The sequence below is a fragment of the Hemicordylus capensis genome, chromosome 2 (genome assembly GCF_027244095.1).
Source record: "Hemicordylus capensis ecotype Gifberg chromosome 2, rHemCap1.1.pri, whole genome shotgun sequence".
Taxonomy (NCBI): Eukaryota; Metazoa; Chordata; class Lepidosauria; order Squamata; family Cordylidae; genus Hemicordylus; species Hemicordylus capensis.
This window is the reverse complement of record NC_069658.1, coordinates 383,522,142-383,548,260: the sequence shown is the minus strand read 5'-3', so window position 1 is coordinate 383,548,260 and position 26,119 is coordinate 383,522,142. Positions and strand designations below refer to the sequence as shown.

The 26,119-nt window shown below is 47.8% G+C and overlaps 2 protein-coding genes across 8 annotated transcripts in view; both read right to left on the bottom strand.

Annotated features, from left to right (window-relative positions):
- LOC128342902 (testis-expressed protein 47-like) overlaps positions 1-6,830 on the bottom strand; it is a 34,841-nt gene extending 28,011 nt beyond the window's left edge. For 3 of the 6 annotated variants that reach the window (XM_053291062.1, XM_053291068.1, XM_053291067.1), the window contains exons 1-2: positions 5,758-6,830; positions 1,173-1,312 (exon numbers count right to left, since the gene is read on the bottom strand). In XM_053291062.1, the coding sequence (XP_053147037.1) occupies positions 1,173-1,312; positions 5,758-5,818 (201 nt within the window). In that variant the 5' untranslated portion in view covers positions 5,819-6,830. The other 3 variants (XM_053291065.1, XM_053291066.1, XM_053291063.1) reach the window with 3 other exon arrangements.
- Positions 6,831-6,947: 117 nt separating this feature from the next.
- USP43 (ubiquitin specific peptidase 43) overlaps positions 6,948-26,119 on the bottom strand; it is a 141,196-nt gene continuing 122,024 nt past the window's right edge. For both annotated transcript variants that reach the window (XM_053291042.1, XM_053291043.1), the window contains exons 9-15: positions 21,723-21,826; positions 15,063-15,140; positions 14,507-14,636; positions 13,859-14,186; positions 12,608-12,766; positions 10,460-10,618; positions 6,948-8,459 (exon numbers count right to left, since the gene is read on the bottom strand). In XM_053291042.1, the coding sequence (XP_053147017.1) occupies positions 7,414-8,459; positions 10,460-10,618; positions 12,608-12,766; positions 13,859-14,186; positions 14,507-14,636; positions 15,063-15,140; positions 21,723-21,826 (2,004 nt within the window). In that variant the 3' untranslated portion in view covers positions 6,948-7,413. The remainder of the gene's footprint in view (positions 8,460-10,459; positions 10,619-12,607; positions 12,767-13,858; positions 14,187-14,506; positions 14,637-15,062; positions 15,141-21,722; positions 21,827-26,119) is intronic.

Genomic DNA, 26,119 nt, shown 5'->3' with positions numbered 1-26,119 from the left:
AGAGGGTGGAATTATCAGGTACAGCTACAATTTTTAGCTTGTATTTGCAGACATCTCTTCTACAAGTTGCTTGATTTGCTTTGAATAAATGTCATTTTTAAATTAAGATATTTGTTCTGCCTGCACAATTAAGTACACTCATGCCTGAGCCCCCCATGGAGCCTTGCAGAAGAGTCCTCTGTGTTATGGTAAAATGGGCATGAAGCTGCACAGGAGCACTTGCAACTTGGCCCTGAGCAGTCATTCTCCCATTCAAGCTCCACCTAGACTCAGACCTGCAAGGGTGTGGCATCATGTATTCTCAGACAAGGCCCAGGGACTCATCTGTTAGGGGGCAGAAATCAAATTCTGCCAGAGTAGGGAAGTAGTTGCTTTGGACAGCTGGCTGTGGCATGTGGGATCATTTGATATTAGTTTGTTTATTTGATTTGGAAGTATATTCTAGCCATTTAGCAAGCTTTAGTAATGGGTTGGGGGTGTTAGCCATGACATTTTTTAAACCTGCGTACATTTAATCTGATCAGTAAGTGTAATTTAACAGTGGCTGGGGGCCCCCTCCTCCCCACCCCCTTCTCAGGCAGGTGAACCCTTTAGGATCAGAGAACACCAGCTTGTGATTCACCTTCCAGCATTTGCCAAATGAAAATAGTTCAGGTGTGTAACTGCTATTGTACGGTGGGGGGTGGGGAGAGAAATATCCCTGGGCCACTGAGGGAGTGGGGCCGCCAATTGGCAAACCACTCACTCTTCACTCTTTTCCAAGTTTAATTGATGTTGTAGTGATATATGATGTGTTTGTGGTAGGTATATATGTTAAGAAATGTTTCTGAGCCAGCAGAATGCATGGCACATAACTGTGTGTGCAAGTGTTGGGGGTGTGTGTGTGTTTTACTTTTTATCCCAGGGCCCACTCCAATTTTACTATGCCCCATAGCGGTTAACACTTGTTTAAGTGAGAAAGTATTTGGTCAACTCACAGTGTCCAAGTCCAACACACACCAGTACAACTGTGCAACCTGTGTCTAGCCATTTTACAAATAGCAGCTGTTATTCCCTTCCAGCTCCTGTGCCCCACTGGTCTATCACACATTTAAAATATTTTCTTCTCTTTCATTCCCAATCAAAATGAGGAACTAAACGGGAGTGTGGAATCTCTGCTCTGGAATACTTACTGATTTCTCTGTGCTATTTTTGTGCATCCTCTCGTGGAGAAGTTGGTTGAGCAAGTTTGTCCTCTCATCCTCAGATGGTGACACTTCTGGCTTCTCCCACATCTCCGGGGCTTTCTTGTAATTTCTCACTGCTGAGATGCCTACATTAGAGCCAAACATTATGGCCTAGGCTCCTAACACCCGATACTGGGAGATGGAGCTTGTGGAACAGTGAATTAACTGGATGAACCATCTGGATCCAATTACACGCTGCGTGACTGTAAGGCTGAGTTCTGGACATACAAAGCTGTTTGTTGACACACACACACACACACACACACACGTTTCCCGTATCCTAGAAGCAGTGTCAGGTATGCTCCGTTGGCTTTTAAGCCACATTGTCCTTTGGCATTTGCCATTGGCAGGTTAGCTGGATTGGACAGCTGTTGCTCAGGCAACACACCTAACCATAACATCCCAACTCTGGCCTTACAACAGTATTTTAAAACTGGTCAGGCAGGAGCTACACATTCAGAAGAAGAAGTTGGCTATTACCTGAAACCTACATTATATTACATTTTTCAACAGGTGCACTCATAGAGGGAAAACATTGGTGCCAATGCTCATTTTTTGTTTGGGATTATGAGGCATAAATTATTATTAAAGATGTGGGGATTCGAGGGATCTCTGAGCCTACCTGCAAGTAGAGATATTCACAATTCACCAGATAATGTTTGCTGGTTATTTAGAAGTTTTGATTCTCCAGTGGCAAATAGTGACATTTCAAAGCATGGAATAGAGATGCTGTTTGGAGTACATAGCCCAATGTTGTCACACACCATCTGCAGGTTTGTTGTGTTTATTTTGTGCCAGACACATTTCCTCATCCAAACAGCCCATAACAGTGTTTTCCCCACTCTCTTAGGAGACATGAATGTGTTCAAACTTTCCCCCATGACTCACTCAGTCATGTACACAAGTGGATACATACTTATAGTAGAGGATCTTAGGACGAAGGGTACATATAAATATAAATATATGAAATAAAATAGTGACCACTCACCAACTGTGGTCTTGGTGAAAACTATAGAAGTGTGGGGTCAAAACCTTCTGAGGCACACTTACTTTCAAAGCCTGAGGAGACTTAACTGGTTTCCACACTAGGTGCTGGAAAAGCACAAGGGTTGCACATCAGAAGATGCCAGTTAGAATAAGTGTAAACAGATTTCAGGTTTGCAGGACTTACTTTGTTGGTTGGTTTTTGTTTCATTAGAGCCCTAAGGTCTACCAGCCAGAGCCAGGTGAGGCTCAGGGATCAGATACAAAATGGTGCCTCAGGATGGAACAAATTACCTACTGCATCTCACAAGCCATGCACTGGGATTATCAACATCCAGAAGTACAAATCTATATATAAGTAACTACAGGTTTGGGATTCTAGCAACCAGAATTAGAGCTGTAGAAAGTCATTTTGTTGCCAGTTGCCAATTACCTACTGTTGTTGCCAATTACCTACTTTTGTTGCCAGTTGCCAATTACCTACTGCATCTCACAAGCCATGCACTGGGATTATCAACATCCAGAAGTACAAATCTATATATAAGTAACTACAGGTTTGAGATTCTAGCAACCAGAATTAGAGCTGTAGAAAGTCATTTTGTTGTTGCTATTAAACAATCAAAACCCCTTGCTGATCTGTTCCAAGTCACCCAGTGATCAACTAGGACATCCTGATCTATCTTCTGCCTGCCCCCGAGTAAGAGTTTAAAAAACCCATCAAAGTCATTCCTTGCCCACCCACTGAAGAGGAAGGAGAAACTGACATGCCACATCAGTGCAATGCAATATGCTTCCCATGTTTGGTAGGCAGAGAGGAAGTGAAAGATATTGCATCCGCTATGTGTGTCTTTTATACCCAGTAGCTATGAAGTTAAATCCATTGATTTGGATCCCACCAGTTTTAGCTATGGAGGATCACTGGAATGAGATTATTTTACCAAAACCTCCTCCCCTTCATCTTTCACTGTCTTAGTATCTCCAGTCCAATTCCAGCACCAAATCTCCCCCATCATTATGTTAGGATTCTTGTTTTGGCACCTTACACGAACATAAATAAATGAGTGGGAAAGAAAAAGCAAGGTTCAGGGTAAAAGATAACTAAGGGCATATTCACCAGGAGGAAACAGTAACCAGGAAGAGGTGGACTTGTGTCCTGGGAACATTAAGTTGTGTTATACCTCTTCAACTGCAAACTCAGGGCTTTTAAAGGGTGGGAACGTGATGGGGGTATAAACTGGACAGAAGCTGTCCTACAAGTTCTTGGTGGATGAGGCCACCACCTGGAGTACAGCATACAGCTTTGGTCGCTGTATCTGAAGAAGGACATTGTAGAACTGGAAAAGGCGCAGAAGAGGGCAATCAAGATTATCAGTGGTCTGAAGCACCTTCCTTATAAGGCTGCAGCATCTGGGGCTCTTTACGCTGGAAAAGAAGCGACTGAAGTGAAACATGATAGAGGTCTATAAAATCATGCATGGTGTGGAGAAAGTGGATAGCGGGTAATTTTTCTCCCAATTCCATAACACTAGAACCAGGGGTCATCCCATGAAACTGAAGGTTGGCAAATTTAGGACCGACAAGAGGAAGTACTTTTTCACATAGCGCATAATTCATCTCTATGGAATTCCTTGCCATGGGATGTGGTGACAGCCACCAGCTTGGATAGCCAAGCTATCCAAGGGGCTTTAAAAGGGGCTTCGACATATTCATGGAGGACAAGTCTACTAATCTGGTGGCTGTGGACCATCTCCAGTCTCAAAAGCATGATGCCTCTCAATACCAGTTGCAGGGGAGCCACAGCAGGAAAGAGGGTATGGCCTCAGTTCTTGCCCATGGACTCCCCAGAGGCATCTGGTGGGCCAGTGAAATAGGATGTTGAACTGGATAGGTCTTGGGCCTGATCCAGAAGAGCTCTTCCTGTGTTCCAATTGCTGGAGGATTTGTCCAGGCAAATTTCAGCATTAAGTGCTGAAGGCCTATGAGTTTTACATCCGACAAAAAACTTCCTTATAGGTGCTTCAGCAATATTTCTCACTGACCCAGAGCTGAGCTCACTCACAGTGCTAGATTGAAGTCACCATGACGACTCTCTCGTTTGTGAGCATCTGGTTACTGATACTGAAATATTTTCTGAAGCTGCCGTGGGCATTCTGGGAATCTTTAGTCCAATTGTATACAGCAGCCAATCTATACTACTGGAGAGAAGTCTCTTCCTTGGATTTACTTTTAGGTTAGGGAAGGGGTTAGATAAACCCCTTTTATGCTTCAGTATGGCTCTCAGTTCCAAGTGCGTATGCAGCATTGAGAAAAGACTTTTTCAATTATCATACATAATTTGTTTTTTTTCCTGAATACTGCATGACAGTAATTTTAACTAAGTGCTCTTTAACTCTTGGATGCAACCAGCTCTCCCTGGAGCTGTAGGACTCCAAACCTGCCCAGGACATAAAGCCTTTGGTAAGAGATAGCCATGCAACCAATTGTTCCCATCTCCATGATTCTAGCGCTCTTCCCACATAAGCTTGGCTTAGCAGTCTTCACCAACCCTTACTGGGAGCAATTATTCCCTACATGGAGATAAAGCTTACAGCCTGTAGCTAACCCCATCAGCCCGGCTACACTTCCTCTCTAAGTTAATGGAGAACAAGAGAAGTGATGGACAACAGGTGGCTTAACCCATAAGGGGCCCGAATGCAACACAATAATGGTCATAAAGGGGCTGGAGAGTCCAGCTGTGGCCAAACTACATCAACTTGTCCGCATTCCTCTTTGCTTGTTACAAATAAATTGATATTATGGCTTGCCGTAGTAAAATATTGTACACATGCCAGGAAGGGGGTCTTAGGCTCCTCTCGGTGTCAACACTCAAGGGAGTTTAATATATATGATGGAGTTCTCCGTGGGGGTCCAGGATGTGTTCGGTTTTCCTGGAAGCATCTCGCCCGCTCACCCCAATACAAACCTTCCTGCCCTCTCTCTGTCTCTCCAGCTGCAGATCGTACATTGAACTCCTCTCTTCAAAGGTGAAGTCATCTGCCTCGTATAAAAAGCTGCCGGCTGTCTGGGAAGACGCCATAGCTCCTTCCACTCCTGCTGCAGTTGCTAAGCAATGGCTTAACAAAAGAGCCCCCAGGGAGTGAGAGATTGCTTACTCCATCCCCCACAAAGTTCAGCTTGCAGCAGCATGGAAAGAGAATGGTGTGGCTGACCAGCTTGGGCCAGTAGGTTAATAAGCTAAAAGCTACACTCTCTGAAATCCATAAGAACCTTTCCCGGGGAATTGAGAGCTTTCTCTTCTCAGCTGTTGGGTTTAGACAGAAACACATCAGAAAGAGGCAAGTACACAGAAAGGAATGCAGGGCTTGCAAGCACCCTCAGAGTGAAGTCTGATAGGAATTTCCTACAATTGCCATAGAAATAAACCATATTGCTAGGGTGCAGTAAATGTACTTTTAAAAAAAACAACTAAGCCAACACTAAAGCATTATGTGGACTGCACTGCCTACAGCTCTACCACCATCACAAACATCTGGAGCATGCTGCTTACCTCTGCTGTCTTGACATTCTCTTTTCCAATTCCAATTTGCTTTCTGTGTGCTGAACTCCATTAAAACTGAGCTCACCAAAATAACCAATGCTTCCCTTGCTGCCAAATCCAAAATGTCTCTACTTCCTGATAATAAATGAAGCCCCCTGCAGTTGCTTTGAAATTGGAGGGGGGCAGGCAGGGGTAGGGAGCTGGGAGATACAGTCACAGATCTCCTGTGTCAGATCTGGTTGTCAGGGTAAGATGCCTGTATGATGTGCAGCCCCAAGCAAGGTAACTTGGTTATACTTTGTGTCTGGCACCCATAGATACCCAAAACAATATCACATTCTAACGGGGATCCAGTTTTGATCGTGTGTTGTAGGATGGTGCTCCAGGCAGGAGGCGGAGATGCTCCCATAATCTTTGTCCCTACGGTTTAAACATTAAAGGCTTCCAGAAGGATGCAGCAGTGTTAATTTCCAGCCAATCAGTACACCAGACTTTTAAAGTGTTGGCTGTAGCTTTTAAAGCCTTAAGCAGTCTGGAGCCAGGTTACCTTAAGGACTGCCTACCCCCACATGAACCTGCTTGGCCCTTAAAACGGACCATGGAGGCCAAGCTCTCTGGTCTGCAGTGAACAGAAATCCAGTTGGCGGCTGCCAGAGACCGGGCCTCTTTCAGTGGTGGTGCCATACCTTTGGAATTCCCTCTGCAAGGAGGTTATGCTGGCTCCTTTCTTTCCTTGTTTTAAATAGAGGAGCTTTCTGATCCAGAAAGCTTTTAATCTCACCCAAAATTTAGTTTATGTTAGTTATATTCATGCTTTGCTGCTGAAAGTTTATTTTGTATGCATTTGGTATTGTTATTCAATAGTGTTGAATAACGGCTACTAGTCGGAAGGCTATAGGCCACCTCCAGCCTCAGAGGCAGGATGCCTCTGAGTACCAGTTTCAGGGGAGTAACAGCAGAAGGGAAGGCATGCCCTCAACTCCTGCCTGTAGGCTTCCAGCGGCATCTGGATGCTGGACTAGATGGGCCTTGGGCCTGATCCAGCAGGGCTATGTTTTCTTTTTTGTTTGTAAGACTATAAATGAAAAATGGTGTTTACATTCAGAACATAACATAAAATTGATCTCACCCACTTGACAACCCCTGGATTACCCTACCCATACCCACTCTCAATTCTCAAAATCACTGAGGCTCACCACTCATTTGAGACATTTTTAATAACAAATAGATCTGTAAAACCCAAATGCCTGCAGAAAATAGAAAAGTTGGGATTATTGCATAGAGCAATGTTTAGATTTTCCTCTCCTATTATTTCCCTCCCCACAACCTGGTACCAAAATAACCACAGTCATAAAACAGCATATCATCACATTGGCATCCATAAAATTCACTTTTTTTTAATAGAATAAATACTCTAAGATCCCCCAGCTTATATCTCTCCCCTATTCTAACCCCACAGTCCACAAGGTCCCTGTTTCATCTTCATTTCTGGGCAAGGCAACGGTGTCACTTAGCACCCCATAGATGTGATGGCTCCTCTTGTGAAGCAAGCACCAGCCAAGCTTTTCAGCAATCAACAGATTTTATCCAGAGGCCCCGAGACCCTACAAGTGCCTATAAGAGTTGGCACTTTTTCAGTCCTTCCAGCTGGAACCACAGACTAGTTCAGAAGCTGGATTCTGGAACGGCTATTCTCCTGCCCAGGGATGCTGTGTGATACCTTGCCCGCTGGAGAGTGAAACAGGAAACCCCCTCGAGGACTAGAGGTGGTGTGCAACCCTGCAAGGAGAGGCTGTGGTTTGCCTTGCAGAGAGAGGCTGACCGGCTCAGCAGCCAGTCACTCCTCCCCTTGCTGCTGCTGCTGCTGCAGGAACTCTGAGCACGTTTGATGTCCAACTCAGAACGGCAGATCCGCCCATTGGGCAGCCCTTCTGTGGAGCTGCGGCCCAATGCACTGTTTGCTCTGCCTGCGGAGATGGAACTCAACGTGCCGTTGGAGAGCGATGCCCGGGAAGAGCCCATGACCTGAGGCAGGAGACCATGTCTATCAGATTCACTGTGCCGCTTGGGGTCCCTCCTGAGGAAGCCTACCCTGAAGACAGCCAGCTTCCCCTCTGGCTGCCTCTCACTTTCAGGCTCCCTCTCCCCAACACAGTGAGTGAACGTTGGGTCTTGGATCCCTCTGCCCTTAGGCTGGTAACTGGAGAGGGGCAGGTTTGTCCCCGTGCGCAAGGTCCCGTTGATGTTTGCTTTGCTCTTGCATTCCTCGTCTTTTACAGAAGGTACTGTGCTGAGAGAAAGCACCAGTTTCTTGGGCGTCCGTGGCTGCTCGCCTACCTCCTCCTTTGGCTTCCCTGCCCGTTTCAGGGTGCCAGGGTTTTCCATAGTGGGGGGTGCTTTGCCAGTGTTCTCAGTGGTGCCCATGCCTGGTAGCACAGGATGCAGTTTGGCTTTGGTGAGCGAAGTCCCACTGTCCTCCCCTTCTTTGGTCATGAGGGGGACAATGGACTCGTTAGTGAACCGAGGTCTACGTCCAGATTCCAGGTACTCTACCAGCTCCCCAGACGGTTCTGCCGGCCACTCTTTGGAGTTGAAGGACCAACGTAGAGGGATGGGCTTGGGGACTCCGAGCTTGGCCTTGCCAGGGGAAACTTTCATGCTGACACTCCTGCCCTGGACACCTCGCACCAGGGGCCGCGACTCAAAGCCACCTAGAAGAGAAAGCAAAAGAGAAAGGGTTGGTGTCTGGCTGACCTGCCCATGCCCCTCACTGACCTTGACAGCAGCGGCAGCGCAGTGGGAGCTGAAGAGCAGCATGGCATCCTGGGTGCAGTGAGTGTCCCTCCAAAGACCTTCACAATGGGTGGGGAAAGTGTGGGCAGTTTGGGTGGCTGGACTTCAGCGCACCTTCAAGTGAGTCAGCTGGCGCCTGCTAATGACATCAGCCGAGTGATGTGGCTTGCCAGGGAAGGAAGGATGTGGAAAGGGGCAATAAAGTACTCAGGGGCAGGACTAGGGAGGGCAGGGTCCAGATGTCCCGCCTGCGAGGCAACCTTAAAAGATGGCCAGGCCGATGAGGAGGTGGAAGAGCAGAGAGGGAGGGAGGGAGCTGCAGTCTCCCAGAGAGGAGCCAGCTCTATCCTGTCCAGAAGGAGGATGAGGGTGAAGGCAACTCCCTCCCCTGGTTCTGGGGCCCTGCCATATATTCCCCCTCCCCACAACAGGGAGTACAGCGGATACCTAAGCTGACAGTTGGCAAGAGCTCCAGCTAAGAGCTAATTCTTAGAAAGCCAGCATAATCAAATATGTTCCCACATGGGAGCAAGAAAGCCTGTATGGTCAAGTGCATAGGTCTAGCTATGCCAATGGAAGGACCAAACACAGAGCTAGTGACTGGGGCTGAAAATGGCTGAGGAACATTTGCCCCTGGCAGTATGTGTAGTGAGGCAGGCAGAGAGTCAGGAGAACTGGAGTGAGTTCTTGCCTCTGCTGCACCTGTGTGGCTTGTTCCCTAAGCCTAAGAGAGTGCCTGGCCCCATATGTCTTGACTCAGACCTTAAGATCTTCTTCGGAGGCCCTGCTCCAAGTGCTCCTGCCAAACAAGGTAAGGCAAGTGGCTACTAGGGAGAGGGCTTTTTTTCAGTGGTGGCACCCCATTTAAGGAATAGCCTCCCCAGTGAGGGTCACCTGGTACCATCACTTTGTTCTTTTAAAACGTCAGGTGGAGACTTTTCTGCTCACTCAGGCATTTTAAAACTGATTTTTAAAATTGGTATTTTTTTTAAAAAAAGTTTTAAGAATGTTTTGCATTGTTTTTAGGATTTGTTTTATGTCACGATTTGTTGTGTTTTATTGGATTTTTTAAACATTGTGTTGTGAGCTTCCCAGAGAACAATAGGGTGGCTAACAATTTTTTAATTATTAATTATTATTATTATTCAGCTTCTTGGGGCAGGTTGAAGCTGTTGATCTGGGACCCAAGTTCAGAGGCTCTTACCAAGAGCCATTTAACCATGGGAAAAGCCCAGACTTCTGCGTGTCTAGCAGTGCTCTTGAAATTATACCCTGCCAGCTGGTGAGAAGAATGGCAGCTTACTGCATAGGCAATATAGGCAGTCGCCTATGGCAGCAAATCTTGGGGAGCGGCATCTGGAGGGAAACTTAATTCTTTTTTTCCTGCCTTTAAAAATGCTGCAGTGTAGCAGCAGAGGCTTCGCCTGCCTCCTAAACCATCACAGGAGGTGAGGTCAGGCACTGGAGTATGGCAGTGAAAGAGGTCCTCCCTCAAGCCTGGCTTACTCACAAATGACACAGAATGGGTGATTTCGGGTCTTTGCGCATGTGCGCACACACACACAGGCCCGAAATCGCCCGCTCTGTGTCATTTGCAAGTAAGCCAGCCTTGAGGGAGGACCTCTTTCGCCACCGTCCTCCAGTGCCTGACCTCATCTCCTGAGATGATCGGAGGCGGGCAGAAGCTCCGCCGCTACACAGCAGTGTTTTTCAAGGTAAAACAACAGAGTTCAGTTTCCCTCCCCCACAAGCCCCCTTACTCTTGTCCCTGGGGAGGCAGATTTTTGGCTGCCTATGGGCAGCCAAAAGATTAATCCGCCCCTGGGTGAGACAGAAGCCAGCCAGATGGAAAGGAGAGGCTTTGTGCTAGACAGTGTGTGGTGTGTGTGTATCAAGCAAAACAGCGGAGAGCAGGCACCTTTCTCCTGGCTGGTGCTGGCATTGGTGAGGGAGGGTGAGTCAGGCATTTTTGGCAGAGATGGGCATGTGGCGGAGCTCCGCGACACCAGGCTCTCTCGCGTGCTGCTTCCCCCGAGCCGTGCCAGCCAATGTTCAGAGACAGAAGAGCTAGTGGAACCTGCAAGTAAACCCACAGAACAAAAGAAGAGCTTTGTCTCAAGAGCCTTCTCTCTGTTTCTGCACTGAAGGGGTGGGGTCTGCGCTGTAGGATCACATTCACTCCTGAGCTGTATTGGCTGCATATGCCGTAGGTGCATTCAGTGCATTACTGGCTTCGTCATCCAAGGAATGACGGAAAGGCAAAACAGCCTATTGGACTGAACACACAAACCCAACCCAACAGTATGATGTGTGATATAGTATTCTGACTGTAACAGATTATTAAGTTGGGTGGCGACGTTGGGTATTTTCAGCCTTCTCCTAAAGCATCTGGGATTTGTTTAGTAAACTCTTTTGTTGTCCTTCAGTGTGGACAACTTGCCCTTTGCTACTGTTTGTGAAACTTATAAACTAACTATGACTGGAGAACTAGATATAGCCTGTCCTGCTCAACCCATTCTATGGGCTGGTTCACACCATCAAAAGCAATGCCTGTTAACGAGGAATCTGGGATTACTAGTGGGTGCGCACTCCCACAGAAACCTTCCAATCTTGGGTTGGAAGGGCATCAACCTGACAGGATTTAACTGACATTGGTAATTTCAGATTTGAACTTGGGCTATCAATGTTGCTTAAATATCAGGCTGACATGCTACCAATCCAGAATAAGGAAGTTTTTTGCTTCCCTCTCTGTGGTAGCACACACCTGCCAGTAATTCGAGCTTTCTGGTTAACTGTCATTGCTTTTGATCTTGTGAACCAGCCCTAGAGATGGATAGGAAGCCAGTTTTATTTTTAAAACATAGAAAGCAATGCCTTCCTGACTAGTGCAGAGCCAAAATTGAGTATGTGTGTGTCTCGTGAATTATTTTGACCCCCGTGAAAGCCCACCACCCCCTGTTCTGATGATAATTCACATCCCTTCACAAGGTTAACTCATCCTCATTGCCAAGGCAACCAACCTAACACTTCCTTGTCCTGATCCAGTCACATGCAATTGTGGCAGAATGTGGGCAGGGAAGAGCATATGAATGTGTATCCAAATGCACATCCCAGATACAGATGCATATGCATCTGGAGGCATGTCCAAAAGCAGATCCTGGTCAACATTCCCACTGCATTCGTTTCAAAGGGATGGGCATCTGAATACACATCCCCATCTACCTCAGATGGCCATGTGCAGCTACACACAACTAGCGCTGAACTTGGGCAAAAATCTTGCTGTGCAGTACTGGCAGGCACGGAAGCCACCAGTGCTGCAAGGCAGATAATGTCAGCCTGGTTGCCTGGGCAACAGGGAAGTGTTCTCTCTTTCCCCCTCCCATTTAGCGCGCGGATTTCTTTTGCCCTCTCTGATACTGTCACATAGCCAATGAGTTTTGTATGATATCATGTGCACCACATGATCTCCAATGGGTTGTGATCAAGCAAGATTATTATTATTATTATTTCGATTTCTATACTAGATGCCTTTGCAGGGGGGGGAAAGTGGTACAGATACAGCAGAAGCTTGGAGAAACAAACAGGCACAAAAATGCATGGAAGAGTGGAAGGTAGGGGTTTTAAAATGGATCCTTGCCCACGTAGTGTCACCCCAAATGGCAACTTCTGCATCAAAAACTAAACTTCATAAAAATGAGGTGTGCCATGATTCCTGATGAAAGCTCATGGCTCTTAGAAATGGGAAGTTTATACTATGGCACCTGCAATGATCACAGAAAGTAAATAATCCTTCTGGGGTAAAATAAGGTTCCTATCCATCACTTATACCAGCATGGGTCTTAAGGCTTATGTCTTAAAATGCCCAGAGGCGAATGTTTGGGTGGTATAGAAGTTTGAGAAAGAGAGAGAGAGAGAGAGAGAGAGAGAGAGAGAGAATCCAAGCTAATTCCTGTTTCAGATTCCGAGGCACGTGTCAGTTTCCCTAGCAAAAGATATCGATCACTTCTGTCTCCAGAAAGTCGTAAGCAACAGTGCCACACGACTGGCTAGCTGCTTCCCCACCAACCTCTGACAGAGCCTCCTCCAGACCAGCTTGGGGAGACACTGCGTCTCTGGTAGAAGAGGATGTAGGCACCACGTGTGCTGACTTCATCCTCCAGGACTGGTTCCACGGTGCTGTCATCATAGCTGTACCAGTGACCATCCAAGACATTGCGGCAGTAGGCTGGGAACAGAGTGGGAGCCATGTTAGTGGAGTGTGGAGACTGAGGGATATAATTGCAGGAGGGGTTAAACTCCCTTCCAGCTTCATGGACACTGCTGGGAGATCATGACGACCTCAATCAACCCATAAAGATGGAGGGCTATCACTGTATCATATAGGAGCACCACTTGCAGAGAGAGGGAATGTCTTTCAAGGATTTTGGTGAGTTTCTAAGGCTTCCAGCTCTGGAAATAAGATTGCAAATTTGTGGGCAGCGCCCAAGAAAAACTCAGAAGCAGGAAAAGGTCTGAGGAGGGTTTTCAGCCGGCAGAAGATAGGACTCGAGTACAGTGGATAGATAGTTCCTTGGTCTCCCCTCCACACCATTAGTAGGGGAAAGGGCCAGAGTTAAATGGCAGAGCATGTGCTTTGCATATGGAACATCCCAGGTTCAGTCCTTGACATCTCCAAGTATGGCTGGGAAACAGCCCTGCCTGCAACCCTGGAGAGCTGCTGCCAGTCACTGTAGATAAAGTGACATCTAAGTTAGATGGACCAATGGTCTGACTTCATAGAAAGCAGCTTCATATGTCCATAGGCAGAATTAAATATGAATTGGAAACCATATGCACATGCACATGATTCTTCTGTGATCATCTTGCAGAACTGGTCATTTCTTGATGTAGAATTTGGATTCCCCCACCCACCCACAGTCCCTCTTTCAGCACAGGCCTGTTCATATGGAAGCATATGAGCCAGCATGGTGTAGTGGTTAGAGTGCTGGGCTAGGACCGGGGAGCCCCGAGTTCAAATCCCCATTCAGCCATGAAACTAGCTGGGTGACTTTGGTCCAGTCACTTCTCTCTCAGCCTAACCTACTTCACAGGGCTGTTGTGAAAGAGAAACTCAAGTCTGTAGTACACCGCTCTGGGCTCCTTGGAGGAAGAGCGGGATATAAACGTAAATAAAATAAATAAATAAATAATATTGGTAACAGCCCATGACAACACACTGTCCACTCCAGATCTGGACAGACTCATGCCTTCAGCAGCACTTACCCAGCTAAATGCTTACACCAACAGTGCCCATCCATCCATTCACTGGCACACTCACCTGTATAGTGTCCCCCCTGCATGCTGCCATGATGATTGCAGACAGCATACAAGTCATAGAGGAAGTTACTCGGGCTGCTTTCCGGAGCGGGGTGTTTCCAGGGACCCCACTTGCTGCCACGGCTGCGCTTGGCCACGTGGGGAGCCATGTCGAGTCCACGCAGGGGGAAGTGCACGAGTGTGGAGAGCTTGTGGCGCTGTTCGCCCACCTGCCGGAAGCGCTTCAGGTGGATGACGAGGATGTCGGGTAATGTCCACAGACTGAGCTTCACAGTACCCTGTTGAAGCACCTGGCAGTGGGGGCAGCGCCAGGCATCATCCGGGGCCAGCTGCAGAGGGAGAGATGACAGAACCACCTGTGGCTTTGTAAGGTTTAGACACCCGGGAAGACTCGGCAGCAACCTAAATGAGGGGAACAGGGCACTGCTGTGTGGGATCATTCCCGCCGCTTCTGGAACCCCGAGCAGCTAGGCTAAATGCAGGGCACCTCTGAGCAGAAGAGGGGCTGGGACGAGCAGATGGGCACTTCCATTCCCGTGCAGGAAGTCCATTACTCTGTGATCTGCCAGCCAACTGGGATGGACCTGCTCTCATCACATCAGTCATGACACTCGATCCCGGCATGCCCTCGGCCCTGCTCCCTGGATACCTGTTCCTCCTTGGTGTAGAGCTGGAAACATTCATCCAGAGTGCAGCTGTGCTGCTGCTGATGAAGTTGCTGCTTCAGCCTCACACTTTCTGCATCCTCAACCACTTCCTCCTGGATGTTGCCAAATAAGCTGCAAAAAATACAGATGAGCAGGTCAGCAGTGCCCCACGCCTGGTGGCAATTCCATTAAGGACAGAGGCATCTGGTTCCACATAAGGTAGACAGGTGACACCAAGCAAGTAGTCTGCAATCCCTTCCCAATCCCTGGGGAGCTGCATTAATTGGCAATACCCTCAGCCAGCTGACCAAGTACTGCATGAATGTCATGAAACCCTAAATCCCAAACTCTCCAGCAGGGACCAGCAGCCCCTTGGCATAAATGCCAAGGACAGAAGCCTCAAATTCATGTAGGCTATACTGGGACTTCAGGCCAAGATTCCTAAGATGGGCAGGGATTTGAGGAGCCCCAACCAGGCAAGCTTTAATCCACTTTCCTTTGGAAGTCTGGTTTGTAGGTTTGTTGGTTTTTAAGCTATGCCTCAGCCAAATAACTCACCATTCTTTGGTGCTCACATCCCACTCAATCACCAGTTTCACATGGCTGGGGCCACCTGGACCACCAAACTGTAGTGCTCTGCAAGAAAAGTGGGAATGGAGAAATCCTTGTGGTTATTTGTGGCGGGACGACACAGGCTCTGGGGCCTGGTCTTCAATGTTACGATCCATAGACAGAAGCCCCAATGATTAACATAATGAGAACAGCAACTCCCAGGAGTCATGGAAGCATCCTGAGTCCAGAAGACGACATCTCAATGGAAGCTCACTCTAAAAGCACAAGTCCCCTTGGCTTAGGAACACGGGGACTGAGAGCAATCCATAAAACGAAGCGACACAAAGGGTGAGAGGATGGCTCCTTTGCCAGCACAACACAGAGCCTGAGGACTGAAGAGACAGAGCAGGAGATTTCCGAGTCCCCATTGTAGCCAGCAGGGGGCAGGCTCCTCCCACAAAAGCCACCATTCAATTTGAAAACCTTTCGCAGGGACACAGGTTGCGCACACTTGTAGGAGAAACCAGGCGCAAGGCAGGAGCCAGGTGAGTGCCCCAAATGCAACTCATTTCGTTTTATTTTTTCAGATGCTGAGAACCAAAATGCAACAAAACTCTGCAGTTCTCTTTCCCTACTGAAATTAAGCTTTACTACATGTAACTGAACTGAATGCATACATTTACCTTCGTCTCCTTTTTCCTCCCTCCCCTCTGTGGTCTCCCTCCTGTGTTGAATTTATGAAAGGATTAGACATATTCATCGAAAACAAATCTATCGGTGACTCTTGATCACTCTGTTTTACCTCCAGGTTGAGAGTGTGCCTCTGAGTACCAGCTCCAGGGGAACCGTGGTGAGAAAAGGGGGACCTTCATCTCCTGCTTGTGGGCTTCCCAGAGCTGTCTGGTTGGCCACTCAAGGAAACAGAGTGCTGGATCAGACAGGCCTGGACCTGATCCCAGCAGGGCTGCTCTTAGATCCTTATTGCAAGTTCTTCAGGGCAGGAGCCTGACTTCTTGCTGATACTCTGTACTCTTCATGCTGCTGCTCATGGACATTACATAGGAACATAGGGAGCTGCCATATACTGAGTCAGACCATTCGTCTACCTCGCTCAGAACTGTCTACACAGACTGGCAGCGGCTTCTCCAAGGTTGCAGGCAGGAATCTCTCTCAGCCCTATCTTGGAGATGCCAGGGAGGGAACTTGGAACCTTCTGCGCTTCCCAGAGCGGCTCCATCCCCTGAGGGGAATATCTGACTGTGCTCACACATCAACTCTCCCATTCATATGCAACCAGGGCAGACCCACCCTGCTTAGCTAAGGGGACAAGTCACGCTATTGCTTGCTGCCACAAATGGTGCTAGATGCATGACGACAATGATGGCAACACTTGGTGATCAGAATGGGTTTAATACGGAGGCCTGTACAGACAAGGAGGGCAACCCATTAGGGACAGGGGAAGGAAAAGCACCTTGGTTCCTACCACACAGTCATGGAGCTGCGATGGGCCTTCACATCTAGGACAAACTGATGAAGCACATCTTCAAATAGCAATAATCCTCTCCTGATACTTAAAAAATTATCTATCTATCTATCTATCTATCTATCTATCTATCTATCTATCTATCTATCTATCTATCTATCTATCTATCTATCTCTCCTAATGCCCACTGTCTTGTTTATCTCAGTCCAATGGGCTGTAGTGTGGGCATTACACAACAGATCCTGCCAGGCACTTACTGACGACATGGTGCTGAGATTGTTCAGAATACCATCCTGGGTCAAACAAGAGAGGGATCTCACCCCACCCCCCAGAATAAAGCTCGCTTTTGCTCTCAGTCGCCCAATATAGGCATGAAGAGACAGGCCCCATTCCAAGTGTTATTTCAGGGGGTTATCTGCCCAGAGCTCAAGCAGGATTGTGTTGGAGAGGGAACGGTTGGCTGAATAGGCAGAGAAGGATTTTCAGGGCAACAGTCCGCTCTTAAGCGAGAAAAGGAAGAGGGAGAGAGAAGGGCAGTTACCTCTGAGGATTTCTGGGGAAGGCCCCTGCACAGCTGCACTTTTACACCCTCAACCTTTTAATCTGGAGCCTCACTAAAGGAATAATCTTCTCTTCCACCCGCCAGTCCCATGTTTTGACCTGCAAGTTAACTGGAGCTTCATCATGGAATCTTAGAACTTCGAAAGAGCCCGGCTGGACAACCAGGCAAAAGGACCCACCTAGTCCAGTTCTCATTCCCCACTATGGCCAGCCGGGGGCGGGGGGGGGGGCGGTGCTTCCAGGAAGCCCACAACCAGGGCATGCAGCCAGCAGCCCTTCCCCACCGTTGCCTTCCTCTGCACCACTCCCCACTTCCCCAGCACCTGATATTTTGAAGCACCTGATATTTTGTCTCTGAACAGGTTTCGATGCCCGGACCCAGCCCTGGAGCTGGCAAAGTAAGAACCAAGAGTTTCTCTGAACATTTGCAAAGTACTCTCTTCCTAGCCATTGGGTAAGCATGTCTTTTCCCACTGATTAACTCCTGGATATAACGCCTCTTTGCGGACACACGCTGATGCCACATTGCGACTAAGGCCCACTCCAGGGGCCTGCTGGTATGTCCTGATATTCCCCCAAAGCAGCCACAACCTCCTTGCAGCAGGAACACATTTCCCACACAAGGTGCAGGAGGCCAGTTTACACAGGGGCATAGACTTCTCCATTTCTGGGTGGGGGGCACGGGGCACATGAGAGGAGAGATCTTGTGGGAGTGAGCATGAATGGTCCCCTTTGCTAAGCAGGGTCCACCCTGGTTTGCATTTGAATGGGAGACTAATGTGAGCACTGTAAGATATTCCCCCTTAGGGGATGGGGCCGCTCTGGGAAGAGCACCTGCATGTATTCAGCACCACTAGCTTTTTCCCTTGCTGTACTACTTCTAATCAGAGAATCATAGAGTGAAATGGCCCTGTGAGGAGCCGTGCCTCCTAAGAACTTGCTGAGTTGCTACAAAGACAACACAGGGCCACCTGTGTTGTTCAACTGACTGATGAACATGAGAGCTTGCTGATGCTACCTGGCAGAGGAGAGCACTGCTCCCTCAGGAAATCCGGACGGCTTGAGCCACTCCACCACCGCCTGGCAGCCCAGCAGGGCATTGCCCACCCCAGGAAATCCTTGAGAGGGCTTCAGCCCTCCCCACCATGAAGTTTACGCCCCAGAGTTTACATATCCAACAAAAGCTGCAAGCTCTGGCAATCCTAGTCCCAGAGCAGAACCAAGCCAGACAATTGTCTGGTTCTGGGTACAAAGAAAGCACTCAAGTTGAGACCAGGAAACAGATCAAAGAATTAACCTTTTTCATCCCTACAATAGGCACATTCCTTTGTGATGAGCCTCTTCTCACATACCAAAAGTGACAGCCACCCCCTCCGCCAGAGATCCCTGTGTTGAGGGTGTTAGACCATGTGTACAGAAGGGTTTCTTCTTCTCCCCCCACCATAAAGTGGTCCCTCCCTCCCTCTGTGGCTTCTCCCACATCTCCCCCTGCCTGCCCCACAACCAACTTCCCCATAAGGATCCCCATAAAAGCCCCTGGGGCAGCAAACAACACAATTAACGAGTGCCGTAGCACAATGACAGCCCGATTCACTCCCTGCTTCCTGGGGACATTATCTGAGCTAACATTATCTTTGACTAGAATTCCGCTAGCAGCAGAAAGACATTAATAATACATGGGCCCCTCTGTGACTGTTCGACAGCAATGCGCGTCCGGCTGTGCACGCCACAGGAGAGGCAGTGCTGCCGCTGCCACTGAGGGGCTGCCAGGCACAGTGCACAACTAGGGCGCTGGGAGTGCGGTATGAGGGAATGAGCTGCATACATTTAGCTCTATCAACCAAGTACGAGTTGGAGAATGGCAGCTGCAATCAGGTGTCCCCGATTCAGAAATCATGCTGCATGATGTACATGTGTTTGTATGAGAGCTGGTCTTGTGGTAGCAAGCATGAATTGTCCCCTTTGCTAAGCAGCATCTGCCCTGGTTTGCATTTGAATGGGAGACTACATATGTGAGCACTGTAAGAGATCCCCCCTCAGCGGGATGGAGCTGCTCTGGGAAGAGCAGAAGGTTCCAAGTGCCCTCCCTGGCAGCATCTCCAAGATAGGGCTGAGAGAGATTCCCGCCTGCAACCTTGGAGAAGCCGCTGCCAGTCTGTGCAGGCAATACTGAGCTAGATGGACCCTGGTGGCTTCCTGTGTTCTTTTGAATGACTGTGCCTCTCTTCATTTTAAAAGTGGACCTGGGTACAGGCCCTTCAAAGTACAGACAGACTTTGCTACAAGCTGCAAACATACAAGCTACATACATGCAAGCCCTACATAGTACAGACAGGAAGTGTACTGCTGCCCCGGTGTTCAATGTAATGTGTGAATAAGTGTACTTCTGTACAAATCTGTACCTGTGTCCATTGTGTACTTATTGTACAAGTGTTGAACGCAACGTGTGAATAGGGCTTGTGATGATCAGCAGTCTGACTTACCAGACCAACAGGGAATCAGCAAGGAACTGGCAAATTTAACACTTGGAAGTTCCAAGTGTTGCGATTTGTAGCAGAAGTCAGCCATTGCGATCGACCCTGTTCCAGGTCACGTTGGGGCCTCCACTGAGGCAGGGATCTGGGAGGGACAGAGACCCTGGACTGCTCCAAAGGAAAATGGGCCAAGAGCTCAGAGAGCTCCAAGCCAGAAAGCGTGATGGCAGGGTGCAACAACAGCCTAGATGGATAGTTTTGGTCCAGCAGATGCTTGGAGCTGACTGCTGGCTTTTATAGCTGCTGCACAAGCAGAGGCTCTGCTGGTTAAAGAGGCCAAGGATGTGGATTTGGAAAATTCCCCTGCAGTGCCACCACTGAAAGAAGAACCCCTGTCCCTGGTTCCTGCTAATCACCTTTGTGTCAGTGGCAAAACAGAGAGAGAGAGGGCTCGTGAGGCTGATCATAAAATCTGGCTTGGCTTTCTGACCTGCTATCTGGTCCAGTAAATTCTTGCCACATCACAGCTGTGTGCAAGCTGATCTTGGCAGCTGAATTACAGCCAGCCAGTGCAGAAGCTCGGTGCTGCTGATGCCCCCCAATCACTTTTCCCAGTTAGCCGTAAGGTAGATCCCACCTGAGTCGCCAAGTCCTGGCAAGAAGGCGACAAATGCGGGTGGGCGGGGGGAGTCTCTGCCGCTCCCACTACTGGAAGAGACACCATCCTTTGCCTGAGGCATAACAGAGATGTAAAATATGCTAAATATGCATGGGGAACGGGAGCACTGAGGCCTGCAGCAAGACTGAGGTGCAGGATCTGGCTCTAAGAACACTTTCAGTGCAAATAGCTAAAAGATGAGGGAAAGGTAGATGTTGCCCAGTGTTCATGCCTGGCAGAGTGATGAGGATTCATGTCTAGGGCAGGTCAGGGCCTGATGGGAGGAAAAAAAGGCCCTGATTTAATGCTGATTTTGACCTCTCATACCCAGAAAGGCTTGGACAGACCTGCCTCACCTCAGCACAATCTCTTAGATTGATCAAAGGCCTGTGCAATCATCCCTACTTCCCAAAACTGTAACCACAGGGAGACAGAGTAGGGCTTGGATCACAGAGTGAAGGAAATCCCTCCCACACAACGTGAATGTCAGGTCTTCCCAGTCCCAACTCCAGACCCAGGTGGGAACCAGGTTCTATTTCCTTCCCCCAAGCACTTCAGTTATGGCAAGAGAGGGTTTATTAGCAACCTGTGTCCTCCTTCTCTCAGTCCTTGTGGCTTATCAACTGGACTCCTCTCCCAGGAGCCCCAGTCTCACCTTCAAATCTCTCCTCCTCAGTGCTGTTCTCTTCCGATTTAAATAGCTCTGCATTTTGCTCTCAGTCTTGTGAGAGCTTGCTGTGCTCTCCCAAGAGGCCAGTCAAGCACAGCAAGATTTTGGCAGCTCTTCCATCCCTGCAATGGTGCCTCTGGAGCCCTTTTCACCTTGGTCAGTGTTCCATCTGCTTCTTGCTCCCACTGATCTCCCCTGGGATAGGGTGTTGTCAGGGTCTTTCCTGACTTGCTAGGGTCATGATCCTATTCAACCATGACATTCTACGCAATGGGTCAGGGTGAACCCAAGACTGACTTCCCTATCTCACATTCCAAGGGATGAGCAGAACAGGCCTTATCACTACACCAAGAATATGACACACACACAGAAATGTGTCCTTGGTAGCTGCTGCATAACTCCCTGCTCCTCGAGGCTTGCCAAAGCCCAATTCTTAGCATCTTTTGGAAGCACTCTTGTGGCTGGTTTATTTTGACTTCGGGTTTTAATATTTCAAATACCTCTTACTTCAATGTGGCCGTTCAAGCTTATTCAGTTCTCCTATTTGGAAGTTAACCCTATGGTACTGGACAAATATAAATAAAGGGGGAAATGACTGAGCAGAATGATGACTCCTCCCAGTACAATGAGAAGAAGGATTGTTCTTGATACCAGGGCAGGAGATGCAGAAGGCTACTGGGCCAAAGAAGGGAAAGAGGGGTTTAGAAAGCAGGCCACAATTCTGGTGAGGGATTAGGCTGTGGGGATAGTTCTCCCCCCACTTCTCTGCTCTTTGCTTACACACTCTTTCCTAGCTGTGCCTGTGTGTGGAAACTCTTACCTGTCCACAGTGGGGTGATAGAGAGGCCAGCTGTCCTGAGGAGAGAGGTAACAGCACAGTGCAGAACCTCCAACTACCCGCACCCGGAACAGACTCCCAGTAGCCTGGAAAAACACAAATTGAAATACAGTGAGCCAAAGAATTCCATGTCCTCTCTGCACAAGATGTTTTTAAAACCAGGAGTTTAGGATGGGGCAGACAACTTGCATCTAGGGAATAGCTCTGTGGGTCATACATGTTGCAGGGAGCAAATTGTGATATTTGCCACAGATACTTCATTATTATCTTACTATGGTCCATTTGCGGGGTGTCATACAAAGAGCCATACAAATATAAAGAGCCATACAAATCTACTGTCTACAGTCAATAATATTCACGTATCTCAGACTGGAAATGCTTCACCTCCACCACAGCTCTTGCAGTGGCTTCCGAGCATGTGTGTGCTCAGCAAAATAGACACTCACTAAGGGTGTTTTGCAATTTGTAAAATCATTGAGAAAAAGCCTTGTTATGTATTATTGCATTACACAACATCACAATGAAGAGCTTTTTAAAAAAAACAAAAACAAAAAAAACCCCACCTATCCTCATGCTTTGAACACATGAAGCTGTCTTCTATTGAGTCAGACCACTGGTGCCTCTAGCCCAGTATTGTCTCCAGTGACTGGCAAAGGCTCTGCAGAGCCTCAGGCCTAAGATCCTTTTCACTGCAGAGCTGGGGAACTGGACCTGGGATTTTCTGCCCACACAGCATATGCTCTGTCCCTGAGCTATGGTCTCTTTCTCTGTCCGATACAGCAAACATCCTCTGTACACTTTTATTTCTACATGGAAACTACCTCCATGTTGGGAAAGTGCCATTTGAGAAGTGGCTGTCATAGATCCTTAAAAGGAGGTCGGAGTCCTTAGGGTGTATTTGTATAGTTCACCAGTAAATCCGGAAGTGGCCCAAACCCCCATGCAACCACACTCCCAGCTGAGTCTCTTTACAGCATAGTTCACAACTCTAAGATGCCTTCTCTGTATTTAACACACAACAGTTTCTAACTGCAATTTTGCAGGAGAGGGCTGGCCTCCCATCCCCAGTGCCAGAGGCCTCAGATCTTCCTAGGCACCTCTACGTGCCCCCATGTGTTCTCGTTCTCTCTCTAGATCTATCCATCTATAAGCCGATGCCCAACATTCCATCACATCTAGTGGGATCAAGACCCAGGATAAGGCTATTACTAAGCAAAGGACCAGGCTTGATTCAAAGTGGCTACAACTGAATTCTGTGGGACACCCGCCATGTCCCACCACACACAAAGAGTCACAACAGGCAAGACCACTGAGGGAGGGACAAAATTGGCTTTCCCCATTCCACTCACACCCCAAAGAAGTCTTAGTTCACCAGATACAGATCTAGCCCATCATTCCAGTGAGGTCCCTGAACACTCACTTCTACTTTCTCTTTGGAAGGAGAGCACCAGCCATTCACTCTTATGGAGAAATGCACTCAAAGCCAAGTAGATGCATCCCATGCTACCACCACCACCACCCCTCTCCCTTAGCTCCTGCTCCATCAGAAAATTGGTTCACATTCCGCAACCTTTTCCCTGGTGTCAGTTGCAATTTCCCAATTGTCATACAAATTGACTAATTTATTTCTCCCTCCCCCTCTGTATGCTGTTTTGTCATTAAAACTAGAGTATGATTAGCCAATACATTCCGGATTTCATTATGTTTTGTGTCCAGCTTCCTCGTCTTCTTGACAGAAACGGTAATGAGACCTGATGAAGGGACAAATATGAATCCATTATCCTGACACCACTGAGATTATAATCCATGGTTCTCTCAGGCAGAAGTTAGAAAGAGTGATATGCCCCCCACCCTCAGTGCTGCACAGATTCAGGAAGCAAGTAGCCAACAACTCTGCCCTTTTCTTCCTCCTGCCCATCACAATCTTCCTCAAATGGCTTCGGCATATAAGAGGTGGTGCCGTTTCAAAAAAAAGGTTAATTAAATCTCCACCCTGCATTGGATGAGACTGAGGACACAACTGCAAACTCCACTTCTGTATACTGATGAACTGTGTGAGAATGTGGGGCATTTCTCTGCATAGGATGCCAAGTGGAAGGAGACCAGGAGGCTACTGGTAGCAAGGAGTTCTTGTCCTCAGTTCCACTCCTTGAGGCATCAGATTGCTTTCCCAGCAACTTTTACAAAGTGGCTAGTATGTCAAGTACTTTCCATAAGGCAGACTAAAAATAGCCAGGGGTACCTGCCTCCCACTGATTTGCACGGTTAGCAGCTGAGTGCCTCATTCCCTCAAGTTCAAGGAAAGCAGATTGGGTCTCTGGAGATTTACAGTTCCCTAAATGATCAGCAAGTCTTTTTCTTCACCCAGAGGCTGGATTCAAGGGACCAGGAAACCACTGGGGACACATTTGTGAAGTGCCCATTGACGAACAGCACAGCTTGGCATCAGGGGAATCCAGGCAAGCAGATATTTACTGGGAAGATGGATTCCTCATTGTTCCAAGTAGGGAAAGAACATGCCCCTACTGAGACCTCACATTTCCTAAGCTCATTTATTCCACACGATGGAAGCAGGCATAGAGCACTGGACACATGGGGGATTTAAGAGGACAACCACTCCCTGAAACATAGAGAAGCAAATACAGCCCAGACTTCACAGCTGGATTTCCTTTCCTTCCTAAACTACATTTATAAACATATCGGGCACTGAAAGGATAGATCATATTCATCACCAAGCTAGACTGCACTAGATTATCAGCCAATCTTTATTCAGTGCTGCGTGTATTAGGTGTTTTAAAAAACAAAAAACAGAACACCAAGATAGACCAAATTCAATGCAAAGAAAAGATAAATTCCATAATACGTATAACTTATGCATGTTTTCATACAATAGGTTATCTTGCATAACAAAGTTTCTGTTAGATATGTGGAGAAACAAGCAGCTATTCAGGAAAAGTAAATTTCCCCCCTTGCCTTCTGGAAATCCTCTCAATCCCTCCCCCAGTTTAAAAGATTACAGCATATATTGCTCAGACATTTCCAATCCACTCTTCAGGAACATAAAGGCCACAAACCCTACTTGAAGAAAACAAACCCTGAGAGTTTTGGAAACAAACCCTTGAAAAGAACCAAACCCTGATCTCTGTACCCAATGCCATATTATGTGATTTCCCCATTTTTATTTCAAAATCATGGACTGTCCTGAGCCCTGCCTTTGGATTTCTCACTTTTAGGGATAGCCCATTGTTTGCCCTTCCGGTCATGTTATCAGAGCAGGCTGGCTTGGCTCATCGGCCTTCTGCTTGCCCTGGGCCTTCTCTGTATTTATACCCAGGCTTCAAAGTGACAGGGCAGCCGCCACAAACACACATATTTGCCTCCAAATGGCCAGCTGGTGCTGTTAGCTAGGCTTTTATAAATATCCCCAAGCAGTCATGAAAACAGCAGAGGGCCACAGAGTTAATTAAATACCCGCATGTTTTAATTAAACCTAATTTAATGAAAACAGCTCTTCAGAACCATGAGCCCAGAACAAGCTGTGTTAAGTTACAAGGGGGCTTGTTAGCTCCTTAAGTAAATGGCTTCTCTCTTGGTGGAAACAAAAGAACAAGAAACAAATTTATAGCTGCTGAAGTGCAGAGCATATCAGGCAGCCGCTCCTCAAAGTGGGGAAATGGAGCACGGGGACATCTCAGTGTGGGTTATGCTTCTCCATGTGGCTCGAGGGCAGGACTATGCAAATTAAGTTGAAGCCTTTAAGAGCCAGGGGAGCAGAGCCCCCACTCAGTTCTTTTAGGCCAAGAGGCAAAGAGTACCTCAAAGATAAACACTGATCAGTAAACACAGAACAAGCAGAACTGCAAACCATGAAACAAACAAACAAACAAACAAACAAACAAACCCAGAGTGTCAGGAACAACTGGCAGACAGTCTGAAAAAATAACTCCCAAAGGTCCCTAGATAAAAGGAGGCGTGGGTGCTGAAGGGAGGGTCAAGACATCCTTGGATGGAGCAGCAAGAAGAAGCCTTCACAGTGAGAGAACCAATGCACCATTCTCTGCTGCTGCAATCCAAGGATGTCTCAGTGTGGGGACATATTACAGCCTTCAGCCCCAACTATGGAGGGAGCACCCCCGCCTACTCCAGAGGAAGCACCAGCTGGTAGAATGAGCAAACACTTCAGTGGGAGTCCTAAGGTACTGGGATTCATAAGCCAGGGCCATGCAAATCCTTAACCACCAAGCTATGGTGGCAGGGGAAACGGCCTGACCCATCGTTCAAGGTAAAGAGGAAACAGATCATGATTCCATGGTACAAATAAGTTTTGATGTTTTATCTACATCTTTAGACATCTATGAACAGCCGACCTGCCCCAGGCC